This window comes from Anas platyrhynchos, chromosome 1 (assembly GCF_047663525.1).
Source record: "Anas platyrhynchos isolate ZD024472 breed Pekin duck chromosome 1, IASCAAS_PekinDuck_T2T, whole genome shotgun sequence".
Classification (NCBI taxonomy): domain Eukaryota; kingdom Metazoa; phylum Chordata; class Aves; order Anseriformes; family Anatidae; genus Anas; species Anas platyrhynchos.
In genome coordinates, this window is record NC_092587.1 from 70344856 (window position 1) to 70356914 (window position 12059).

The 12059-nt window shown below is 39.2% G+C and overlaps 1 protein-coding gene across 13 annotated transcripts in view; it reads left to right on the plus strand.

Annotated features, from left to right (window-relative positions):
• Positions 1-12059, plus strand: part of DUSP16 (dual specificity phosphatase 16) — a 68141-nt gene that overhangs the window by 24274 nt on the left and 31808 nt on the right. For 6 of the 13 annotated variants that reach the window (XM_038172458.2, XM_038172462.2, XM_027454932.3 and 3 more), the window contains 2 exons: positions 4139-4219; positions 11273-11871. In XM_038172458.2, coding sequence (XP_038028386.1) covers positions 11641-11871 — 231 coding nt within the window. In that variant the 5' untranslated portion in view covers positions 4139-4219; positions 11273-11640. Of the gene's footprint in view, positions 1-4138; positions 4220-4946; positions 5091-11272; positions 11872-12059 lie in introns of all 13 variants that reach the window. The other 7 variants (XM_038172502.2, XM_038172505.2, XM_038172499.2 and 4 more) reach the window with 2 other exon arrangements.

Consider the following 12059-nt stretch of genomic DNA (forward strand, 5'->3'; position numbering starts at 1 on the left):
TTGGGCCCAGCATCCCTTCTGATATCTTCAAAGCCATGAAAGTGTAACTGCTGTGGCACATCCCAGAGAATGCTTCTCTGTGTTTTTATCTCGGTGTAGCACACACTGTGTAAAATAGTCATTTAGCTTTGAGCTTGCAGAGGTTCTTTGGCATGACTTCGAAAAAAGATGTCATTAACATTTACTAGGTGGGCTTTGTAAACTTCTAGATGCCTCTCTTTACAGCTGACAGGACATGTGAGCAGTGTGGTGCAGCACTGTATTTTCAGGCACAAGCAGGAAGAGACAAAGTATTAATGTTGACAGTTTAAAAATAAATAAATAAATAAATAAATTCCTTCCAAACTTTCTCATGCCCTGATGTGAACGGGTTGAATGTTCATGTTGCCTTCCGGGAGAACTGGTGTCATTTCCTCAAATGGGTGAAAGACTATTGCATTTTAACCCACAGCTTACCGTAAAAGTAGTTTACAGATCTGTTCTTAAAGGAGATTGACTCACTGTGATATTTAGTCAGTCGGTTTAGAAAAGCATCATTAAAGAGTCTGTTGTAAGAAATTCACCCCTGCCTTGCCTAGAAGCTATTCTGATTTGTTTCCCTATTAAGATAGCATCATTATCCCCTGCCTTTAATCCATCCTAGTGCTTGTGTGAAGCCTTTGGATCCATCTACTGTTTTCATCATACAGTGACCACAAAGCAGGTTAGGGTTGCATATTTTATTTTATTTTATTTTATTTTATTTTATTTTATTTTATTTTATTTTATTTTATTTTATTTTATTTTATTTTATTTTATTTTATTTTATTTTATTTTATTTTATTTTATTTTATTTCATTTCATTTCATTTCATTTATTTTATTTTTTATTTTTGGCTCCTTTATTTACAGGCCCACATAACTTGATCAACTCCGTTGGAATGTCTTCCCCTTCATGGCTCTCACTAGACAAAAGGATAACTCAAAGGCTATCCATTATCTGAAGGCTCCAAGGTCCTATCTTGTCTTCTCTTTCAGGAAGACCTTTTAAAGAAATAGCATGAACTATTACGAGTGCTGGGTTTGATTGTTATTTAGCACTACTCTTCAAGAGCACTCATCCTCATTTTAGTCTGTTTCTTAGCAAGAAGGTGACCACATAAAGTACAAAGTCACTATTTGCATGGGTCTGCATAGCTGCAGAGAACGCAGCCAGTGATTCAGGGCGTGCAGGCGGTATACTGGATGGAAGCCTCGGTGTCACAAAAGCGGCTGCTGTAAACAACTCTTGTTCTACAAAGAGTAAGGATGCATGGGGATTTCAACAGGCTGAAGAGGTATAAAGTAGTTTAACCCTTTGAGGTGTTGAGTTTATGTGTCTTTAAATTGAATGCTAAAATCCAATTGCTGTTAGAGACTGGCAGGTGTGAAATTTGCCAGTTGTCACAGCTAAGTGATGGATCCTATGTACAGGAGCTAACTAGCACTTGTGATGTGTATTGTAAGGATAGATAACTGTCCTCCCGTGTTGAGAACAGTTTGTAAACTACCGTAGTTCTCGGTTGGATCTCTTCAGACTCAAGACTGTATAGAATAAAGCAGACAAGTTTTAAAGCTTGCCAGCACTGGCTAAACAGAGTAATAAGTTTTATGCTAGATGCTTCATACAAGATCAAATGTTTGTGAAAGATGAGGTATAAAGTTCCTTAGAAGGATGCTGTGGTGCTTGACAAGTGGTGCTTGAAGTCTCTCCCTTGCTTCTAGCTTGTTTGGTGCACCACAACTCCAGCTGTGGGAGGAATGCTCCTTGTGACCAGACTGGTTGGGTTCGTTTAGGTGCAGTTTTGGGAAGGCCCTAAGCAAGAGAGGAAAAAAAGGCTTCCATTTCTAATTCTGGCTAATCCTGGAAAATAAAAAAAGGTATTTAAATAAGGCCTGGAGGACTTATTATTTGCCAGAAGTAAGTAAAAATGCAAGCATATGTCCTTTTGTAATTCACCGTAATTGAAAGGATGTATATTTCTTTTCCTAAAGTCAGCAGAAAAATCCTGGCCTCTTAATGATGAAAGACTTTAAAAGAAAGAAAGAAAAAAAATAAAATAAAAAAACAAACCACCTTTATCCTAAGCAGGAATTGCTGAAGTTTCCCCTTTAAACTTGGGTGGCTCATTCATATTTCATTTAATTGTAATATAGTATCCTCTCTTTCCCTCCCCCTTCTTACCACCAAGGCTAAAAAGGAGGAGGGGAGATATAAAATGTTTCCGAAAATTACAGGAAATGTCTGTTCCTTTAACAGTATTGCCAGGGAATTTCCAAATGTGCTTAATGCTTATGGCCGGACTTGCAGCAGCTCAGTCTTCAATCATGAGTGGATCCTGTTCTAAAAATATGACACCTCCTTCCAGTAAAATATGTTGAAATGAAGTATATGCTTTGTTTCTCATCTGCTTTTCAGAATTAATTCTGCCTAATGGAGAAATAAGGGTTTGGTGACTGCTTTAAACTCCTGATTTCTCTCTATTCTATAAATTGCAGATAAGTATATTACATTGTTTTGTGAGATGGTAGTTTACTTGTAAGGATTTTGGAAAGGCAGGGATGGCAGGTACTAGTGAATTTGAACACTGCCTGGCAGCTTTCAGGGAGCCTCCAGAAGTCACACGTGAAGCATTAAGGAACAAAATGGGGGATACTTTTTGTTCCATTACTTTATTTTGGTGGACTATCACAACATGATCTCTGATCATGGGGTCTTGTCTCCAGGCAGAACCCTATCTATGTTAAGCACTGGGTAGTTCATTTCCAAGGGTAGGATTGGAAATGGAGAACATGGCAAATATGATAGGATGAGCTTGCTCTTCATTCTCCACTGTCTTCTGGTGGGATTCTGCCCCTGGGCTGGGGAAAGGAGCAAGATCTGCCAAGCCTCTTGTGAAGCTTGGGAGGATATCTGCCAGCTGCAACAGGGATGGGAAACACAGACCTGGCAGTCTTCGGCAGATCTTTTATTCTACCTCTCTGCTCTATGTGTTAGTGATGGGATGGACAGGCAGGAACCTCTCAGGGACACATATAGGGTGAAGGCCCCACTCAGGGTGTCCATCCCAGCAATCAGAGCCTAACCTGAGAAGCAAATTTAGTTACTTATATGGAGGACTCTAGCCTCATGTTATACTGTTCGCGTTTACAAGCTTTTTAGAGCAGGTAACTGAAGACAGCGAGGTGGTTCTTGTAGCTTCTTTCCTTGTGAGGTGAAGATGGTTTTGAATCTGTTCACTAGCTTTCATAATACAGTCTGCCCCCTGCTGCAGTGTCTCTTCATGACTGTGATATCATTTACTACGTGGTTCAGAGCCACTCCTGGATTTCATAATAGGGCAATGCTTGACAGTAGTTTATTACCATGGTTTATGTTACAGTGATTGCTAAGCAGAGTTGTCAGCTCTTGATAGTAATGATTTGAATCTTGTTTAGCTGGCCAGGAAACTGTTGGGAATTGACACTAATGTGTTTATTCTTATTTCCTCATATGAAGGTTATAATTTAATTTGTTCCTGTAGGAACGGCAGGTGCTTTGCATAGAGTTTATAAGGGTATGACTGTATGTAATGATTGGTGACATCAGTGTTACCAGTTTCCAGGGTTGGGTTTTTACTGTGGGGAGGTGGGATTAACTAGCCAGGATGTTCTGTTTCGTTAGCCTTTGTCCATTCAAAATACAGCTGTAATCAGACTGACTTAGGCCACTCTCTGTTATATACTGAGAAAGATTTAGTGAATTTACTTGAATTCATGTAAATGCATCACCTATGAAGGCTAGTTACAAATCAGTTTTTTAGCAGAGAGATGTGTCAAATTGTTTCTGTGGCTTTATGGCTTTTAAGCTCCAGCTTTTATTTATTTATTTATTCTTTTAAAGCTAGTAGAAACATTTGCTTTTTTTTAAATTTCCTTTCCTTTTTTCCTTTAGAAAATAAGTATAACAACTTTCTGTTTCAGACCCTTTCTCTTTAAATGAGTGCAAACATTTAGAGATCTCTTCTTAACTAGGTTTTTATGTGTTTGGGAGAGTTTTACAGTAAAATGACTACACAATGTGTGAAATCAGTTTTTAGTTTTTTGACTTTTAATAACAACTTTTTCTTTCCTATGTTTAGGTGTTTCCCTCTTCTGGCCTTTGTATGTGGACCACCACACTCTGCCCTGTTCAGCCCATTTAGAATTTGACTCAAGTGTAGGTGAGTAATTGGCTTTAACATGAAATGGTAATGAATTATGGAGTGCAATAAAAGTACTCAAAATTTTTTTGTGGCTTTGACTTGATCATATGGGAGCATAATCTCTTAACAACATATTGAAATTTTCCCTGGCTGTCTAGAGTCCCAGGCAATAGGAAAATGAAAATATTATGTATTGTACCATTTGTTTGCAGTGGATTAGGTAAGCTTTTATCGTAAATTTCACAGAACTATATGCAGTGAACCTACAATGAAAAAATATTTTGAAATAGAGCTTCTTGCTTGTATGGGTGGATAAGGGAGTCCCCAAATAAAGTCTTTGAGCTGTTGAATAGAGTGATGTAACATACCAACAGCATGTTCCAACACTTCTCATGATCTCACATTCTATCAGTCAGGTTTCCCTGCTACAACACGTAACAAACGTTTACTATTCCACAATGAATGTCAAACAGATTGGCTTCTTGGTAAATGCAAGTGATGTTCATCTAGTTCATTGCTTTGAGTTGGTGATGATGCATGAATGATTTTTGCAGGAACGTTGCATGTATTTGTGGGGTATGTTGAATAGGTCACCAAAATGTAGTGTTGGTGTTGTTTTTTTTCTCGTTTTTCTCACTTTTTTCTTGGCAAGAGAACAGATTTTCTTATTTATAACATTCTTACTTATATAAAAAACAGCATCTCACTGTTTTCTATAAATTCTATTTATATTTGTCTTGCTCAGCTATCTGATGGTGCTGGTGGTAAAAACGTCAATGAGCAGTAGGCGAGGACTTAAAAATCTAGTCTGGAGGCATATCTATGTACCTTATTCACAGGAAACTGATTTCCTTTCTGATTCCATCTGCCCATGTTTCAGTTCTCTGAGGTGAGCATGCTGAAATGGGGTTACTTTCCTTTAAAGCTTGTAACCAAAACAGAGTAAGTAATTAGTGAAGCAAGATGAAAAACAATGAACCACTGAACAGAAAATTCTCTTTTGTGTTTTTTTTTTCAGTGTATTATACCTGCCATATTCATGAACGTACTGTGTGTAATTTAAAATGCATGTGGCTTCTAGGTATACAGGAAAGAGAAAATTAATACTATCCCATTTTGTCTGTGCATATAGATCTGAAGTACAGATGTATGGGAAGTAGGACAGGAGGGAGAAGCCATTTGGATCATGCAAATAATCAAAGGAAAGCAGGGTGAAATTCTCAAAACTGCTTCTCTTTTTTGAACGCGGTACTTAAGTGACATTTTCTAAATAAAGAAAATTATATGTTTCTATTTGAGGGGTGTCCTTACTACATTCCACTCTTGTACCAAGTGGACTATGCAGGGGAAGGAGGGCGTTAACCAGTGTTGATGAACCACCCCCCAGATGACCTGAGGAAATGATCTGCATATGCAATGATAACACTTTTTTGACTCAGCTAAAGAGCTAAAAGATGCCCTCAGTCTCCCCAGTTGAGGAGCATGAGCCCTTACATCTTCTGTTAATAGGCTCATCTTTTAAATCATGAGCATTTGTGATCTCATTCCTGTGTGGTCTGTACAATGACAGACAAGCTATAGACTTGTTGTAACCTTAGTTACATTTTTCCCCTGACTTTGCACTTTATTACATGGTTGTTGGTCTCTGGAGAGTATTGGCTTACTTGTTGAATTCAGAGGGAGTACTGCCATTCTTTACTTTTACTAGAAATCTTATTTCTCTCGTGCCCAATAGACGTTTTGTGTTTCTGACTGCTGATGAGTAGCAACGTGAGCAGGGATGGTCTCTCCCTGTCCTTGTTTGTCACTCAGAATCACAGAATCACACAGAATCACAGAATTTCTAGGTTGGAAGAGACCTCAAGATCATCGAGTCCAACCTCTGACCTAACACTAACAGTCCCCACTAAACCATATCCCTAAGCTCTACATCTAAACGTCTTTTAAAGACCCCCAGGAATGGTGACTCCACCACCTCCCTGGGCAGCCTGTTCCAATGTCTAACAACCCTTTCGGTAAAGAAGTTCTTCCTAAGATCCAACCTAAAACTCCCCTGGTGCAACTTAAGCCCATTCCCCCTCATCCTGTCACCAGGCACATGGGAGAACAGGCCAACCCCACCTCGCTACAGCCTCCTTTAAGGTACCTGTAGAGAGCAATAAGGTTGCCCCTGAGCCTCCTTTTCTCCAGGCTGAAAAATGTAGCAGCTTGGGTGACGAGCATCTTTCCCGAACAGCTTTTACATGTATTTCCATCTTCCTGGGGCTGGGGAGGGAATGCTGTGGCTGTCACAGATTTTAGTGGAAAAATGGCTCACAGGAATGGGAATTCACCCTACGACTCTTAGATCAGAGTCCCTTTCTGATGCAGGAAGTTGTGTAGGCTTGTTTGTTGAGTATCAGGTGCCAGGGAATGGTGCTGATTGTAGGGGTACCAGCTATTGAACTACTTGCAGCTCCCAGCTCGGTAGTAACACAGCCAGCTACTCTTTGCAAGGCAGCTGATGTGCCCACAGTGGCATGCATATGGAAGTTTAGAAATTCCTACCTTTGTGCCTTGGTTCAGCTTTTGGGTTTCTTTTTTTGTGCTGGTGTCAATTCTGAGAAACATGAAAGTGAATCTGTTTATAGGGGAGAACAGTGTTTTTCTCATACGTGCATGTGTTTGCTTCTAGAAAGTGGAAAAATACAAGGCTCTAAAAATCAGCTCTTTCAGGTTTCTCAGGCTGAATATTCAGAAGCTTCCCTTCAGGACCTTGTGACGTTCAGATGCTGTAAAATTAATTTGTTGGCATTCTGTCATACACTGATGATGTATGTGAGAGCACTGCTGTAGGAACCTGACAAAGCAGGCATTAGTGATGGTGTAAACAAAATTGCTTAGCCTTTATGACACCAAGGTTCAACTTCAAGGTTATCTTATTACGTGAGCTAGAAGCGCTTCAGAGATTGTAGCAAGGCATCTAAAAGCTTTCTGCCAGTTCCTTAACCTAGCTGGAATTAGATCATCATTCTGAGAGTTTTTAAAATATGTTCTTTCCACATCTGCCTATTTAAAAATAGCTGCTATGATGTGAGCCAAAGCCTGAGATAACTAAAACAAGCTTCCCTGTAAGAGATGATGTCTGATGTAAGGGAGTCAAGGTGGTAGAAGTAGAAATTAAGACTGCATTCAAAATGCAAGTTCATTTGAGTGAAGAATCAAACACACAAGTGCCAGGTGTTTTGGTTGTGTGGTTGTCTGCTGTGCTCCATCTGAGCCATGTGGGACAGGGCAGGAATCCATGAGACAAAAAGGGATCCTGTAGTTCTGTGGCACCATTATACATTCATATTAGAGGATCCAGTTTTGTTTGCATGGAAGATAGTAGGGTTCTTGTTATTTTGGTTCTTTAAACAATGTGGAGGGACTATAAAAATATTGGGCAAGTGTGGAGCAAAACTCTTTAATTTTACAGTGAGTTAAATGTTTAATTTTCTTCTTTAAAAGCCAACAAACAGTGCCTTATGTTTCAGCCCATTTGCAATAAGGAAGAAGCCATACTCTCATAGCTGGACTACGTTTCACTTTTCCTTAATGCTGATTTCAGGGTAGAACATCCTGTGACTAAGATGGTTTCCCAGCTTGAAGATCAGCAACATAATGGCCTGTTTAGGACAAAGCATTATATTGCATCATTTTATGAGACACTGTGGTGTCATACCATTACAATCTAAGTCACAAGTAGAGCACAGACAGCCAACAGCCAAGAAATTGAGTTTTTGCCTTTTTACAAACTATGACTGAAATGAAGCAGATATTTCAACACCTCCTAACAGCTGGCTGATAAGAGCAGTCACCAGGAAAGGGAGGAGGTCTCTGGTGTTTACCTAGAGCAAGAGACTGATAGTTTTTCATGTTTAGATGGGTCCCAAGGAAGAATCTAAAAGTCAGATAGTACCAGAAATGGAGAGAGTTAAATCAGAACAAAAACCTATAATTGAAATACTAGTTTGACAGGTTCAGTTCCATTGGGCAGGGGAGGAACAACATTTTTATCAAACACAATAATTTGAGATGGCATTACTTTCAGAAGTTTACCACTGTGTTAACACATGGCTAAATGTTAAGGTAATAGTGTTATTCAAGAAGCCCAGATGTACTAATAAACACATTCTTGATCCAGTCACCATATAGGACTGATTTGAGTTCTTTTAAGGCACTTCTGAAACAAACTTCTATCATCCAAGAAGGAAGAGTAAGACAAGAAGCAGAAAGTGTTGAGAAGATAAGGCATTGTATCCAAACTGAAAGTTGCAAATTAAAGATTATATATTTTTAACAGCCTCCATTTTAGTGTTCTGTGGTTTCCAGTGCCTCAGCTGCTTTATTTTTCCTTTTATTACTTGAACTTGAAGTCAGCAATTTACCCATCAAAACAGACTGTCTAGCTCATGAACAAACTGTCTAGCTTACTGAACAGCTAGAGCCAATTCCCTCTATCGCCAGTGGAAAAGTTTTCATTGATTTCAGTGGGTTTGGTATCTGGCAGCCTTTGATGAAAGAAACAAAACAAAACAAAAAAGAGAGAATCACAGTTCATGACAGGACATGTTAAAAGAAAAAAATGCAGAATGCTTTTTTTTTTTTTTAAATATAACACTACTATTATGAGTTTTCACTTTTTTCCTCCTTGCTTAATGGTGTAGTCTTTTGATACCTTCCAGCCTGTCTACAGAGAGCCTGAGGCCAGTATATAATGACTACTCTTTGAGGGGGAGCACACCTGCTCACCAGGTTGCAAAGATTGCTTTTTTTTAATAGACTTAAAAAATAGCTTGGTATAGTAATTTTTCCAATATATTTTGTAGTTTAGAGCAACATGCATTTCATTTCTGTATGCTTCTGTTTATCTGGACAAGCTTAAGAGTATTGGTGGTGCTATACAGTAATAGTTAGGGCTTATAGATAATCACTTTTTGTCAACCTTCTGGGTGTTTATGTGAAACCTAGTGTTTTTCTTGTAGTGGTACAAAAAAACTCTGTTAATATTAAAAACATGGAACAAGTTTGTTTCATTAAAAAAAATCATTTGTTGTTGCTGTTAAAGTGAAGTTTGTACTTCTTTATGAATCTAATTTATTTAAGAATTTGTATATATGAGTTTGTATAATATTAATGAGCAAAAGATCTGCTAACCTGAGATTTCTCACTGCTAAACACAACTGACTTGTTGTTACAACAGGACTTTTAATAAGCCATCCATAAATTAGTTTGAATTCATTACTTCTGTTGCAATTAAGATGAATAAAAGTTCATTTCAAAGTGAACCAGTAAGTCAATACTACAAATAAAATGCAACTTTTTCAGCTGAACCTGTTAAACTGAAGATGTACAATTCTGTGTATTTGAATTTTTTTTTTTTACAAAAATCTTCATGTGTACCTGTATGTACGTTAAGAATCCAGGAAAATGAATCTTCATAACTTGCTCCTGATGGCAAATATGTCACTGCCCTAAGAAGGAGTGTCAATAAGATATTTATCTTTTTTATCTGGCCACTGCAGTCTTGTGGCAGTTGAGTTACTTTGCTTTGTCCCAGCCAACAGAAAGCAGAGGTGGAAAGACTGCTTGGGTCATGGGCTAGAAAGCATAGGCCACAACTGACATATGACCTGCTTGAGTGTGCACTTCCTTGTGCGAGAGGTGTTGCGTGGTTTTGCTGACCTAAAATCACTTCTCCAGACAGGGAACGCTACAATGTGAAAGATGCGAACTGGAGAAATGTGATTTCTTGGCTTTTCCCTGCTCTGATTGCTCACTCCAAAACAGGTTGCCACACTAACGAAGTGAGGAATTCTTACCAGGCTTGTCCTTTAATGTATAAGGCTCCAACCTGTGATCTCCACCACCTCGGCTGAAGAAGCCACCAGCCAGAGCTGCCCGCTCTTGCTGGAGTTGGTTACTTTGGTAGCTGAATGTGTGGCTCAACTTTGCTCCAGAGCTGCTGTTTGCAGCCTTACATAGATGGCTCTCTGTGTAAATATGCATGATTACACAGAGACCAAGCTTTGAGCTGTGGGAGCAAAGCAACTTGACTTATGCTTTCTACGGGATCTGTAGTTGCAGCACAAATTACACTAAAATGCAGCTGAATCCCTGAGACACGAACCACCATGGTGGCTATGTCCTACAGAGATGTGTTCCATCAAAGTGTGTTTTGGGAGACTCTGAAGAGCCCAAGATCAACTGTGGGTCAGTTATACTAACAGATGGCAGTTTATTTACTGCTCCACTGCTGATGCTGTTTAGGCTGATGTGGTTCAGAGGATCTAATTTCACAGAAGCATAGTTTGCTTCAGTTATTATTTAGCATGCATGAAAAGTGTAATGCACCTCATGTAACAGTCCCAGTTGCTCCAGAAGGGCCAGAGACAGTCCCAAGTACTGTACATTTCAGCAGCATAGTCACAAGGCCTCTGTTTCAAGTCTGGTGATTAATTCAAATAAAACATTTGTGTCCTGATGCAGCATCTTGTTCTTCTGGTTTCTCTTCAACCATGCTCTCAAAGGAGAGAAGCGGATGCAAGTTTTTTGTCCTTTCTTTCGTACAGCTCCAGTTCTCAGATTTGCAGTGCTGGTTTGTGAAATACTTTCCAAGGCATTAAATTTTAAAAATGTATCTTAAGTTTTACAACTTCTTACTTAAGTGGTGAAGTGCTGAAATGGGCCTAATTAGTTCTGCTATTGAAAGGAATACCATGATTTAGGGCGCTATCTCTTAATTATATTCTTACAAAGTCTTGGGAGGAGGGAGAACGAGTGGCAACAAAAGTCTGCAATTAAGACAGGCTATGTTGCCTGAAATACAAGATAATTGTCCAGGCAAGATTGTTGGAATAGATTCAGAGGCTGTAGTTGCAAATACTCGCTCTGAGGTGTTTGGAATACACAGCAAAGAGAAGAACTTCTCAGGAGTGTATTTATTGTATGGTACAGAGCACTATGCGGTTAGCCTCAAAGCTGAATGTTTTGTTCTGCAAACTTCACGGCCTCATCTGGTTTGTGTTTTTTATCTTTCCCTTCTTACAGGCTCTTAGTCCGGTGTGAAGCTGATGGGTGGGAGTAAAGGTAAAGAATGATGTAATGCAGTGGCAGCCAGAAAGCATCTTTTGTTTGAATTGTGAAATGGCTACTCCAGTCATCTCCTGATGAATCAGATGTGAGGGGCTGCTTTGTGGAATGAACCCTTTGTAACGGCACATCAACTGGAAGCAGGAGGAGATGTTCAGTTGAAGAGCTCTTTCTGAAAATGGGTTTAACTTTTCTTTTGCCAGTCGCTACCAGCATGACCTCATACACTTCTAGTACAATGGTGTGGCTAAGCCTTTGAGTACACAGCCATTACATCATCGCAGCAAATTAGAGAGGGAGGTGGTGAAAGAGGCCTTATTGTTGTCATGGCCGATGAGATGATCAGGACTCAACTCATTGTCGCCGAGAAGTTGGTGGCTTTGCTGGAGAGTGGTACAGAAAAATTGCTACTGATTGACAGCCGCCCCTTTGTGGAATACAATACGTCCCACATCTTGGATGCCATCAACATCAACTGCTCCAAGCTCATGAAGCGGAGGTTGCAGCAGGACAAAGTTTTGATTACAGAGCTCATTCAGCATTCAGCAAAACACAAGGTAGGGGTCATTTTCCTGTTATTCCTTCTATTTGTTTAAAAAACTGTGCCTGGAGAGCAACTTGTAATAATTTTCCATTGGGCATTTTGGTTTTAAAAAACAAATTTGTGAGATTTTGTTTTGCAAAGACTTAATCTGATTTAAGATGCTGTCAGTTACTATTAAATTTGTATTTGGTATTCTTTGTA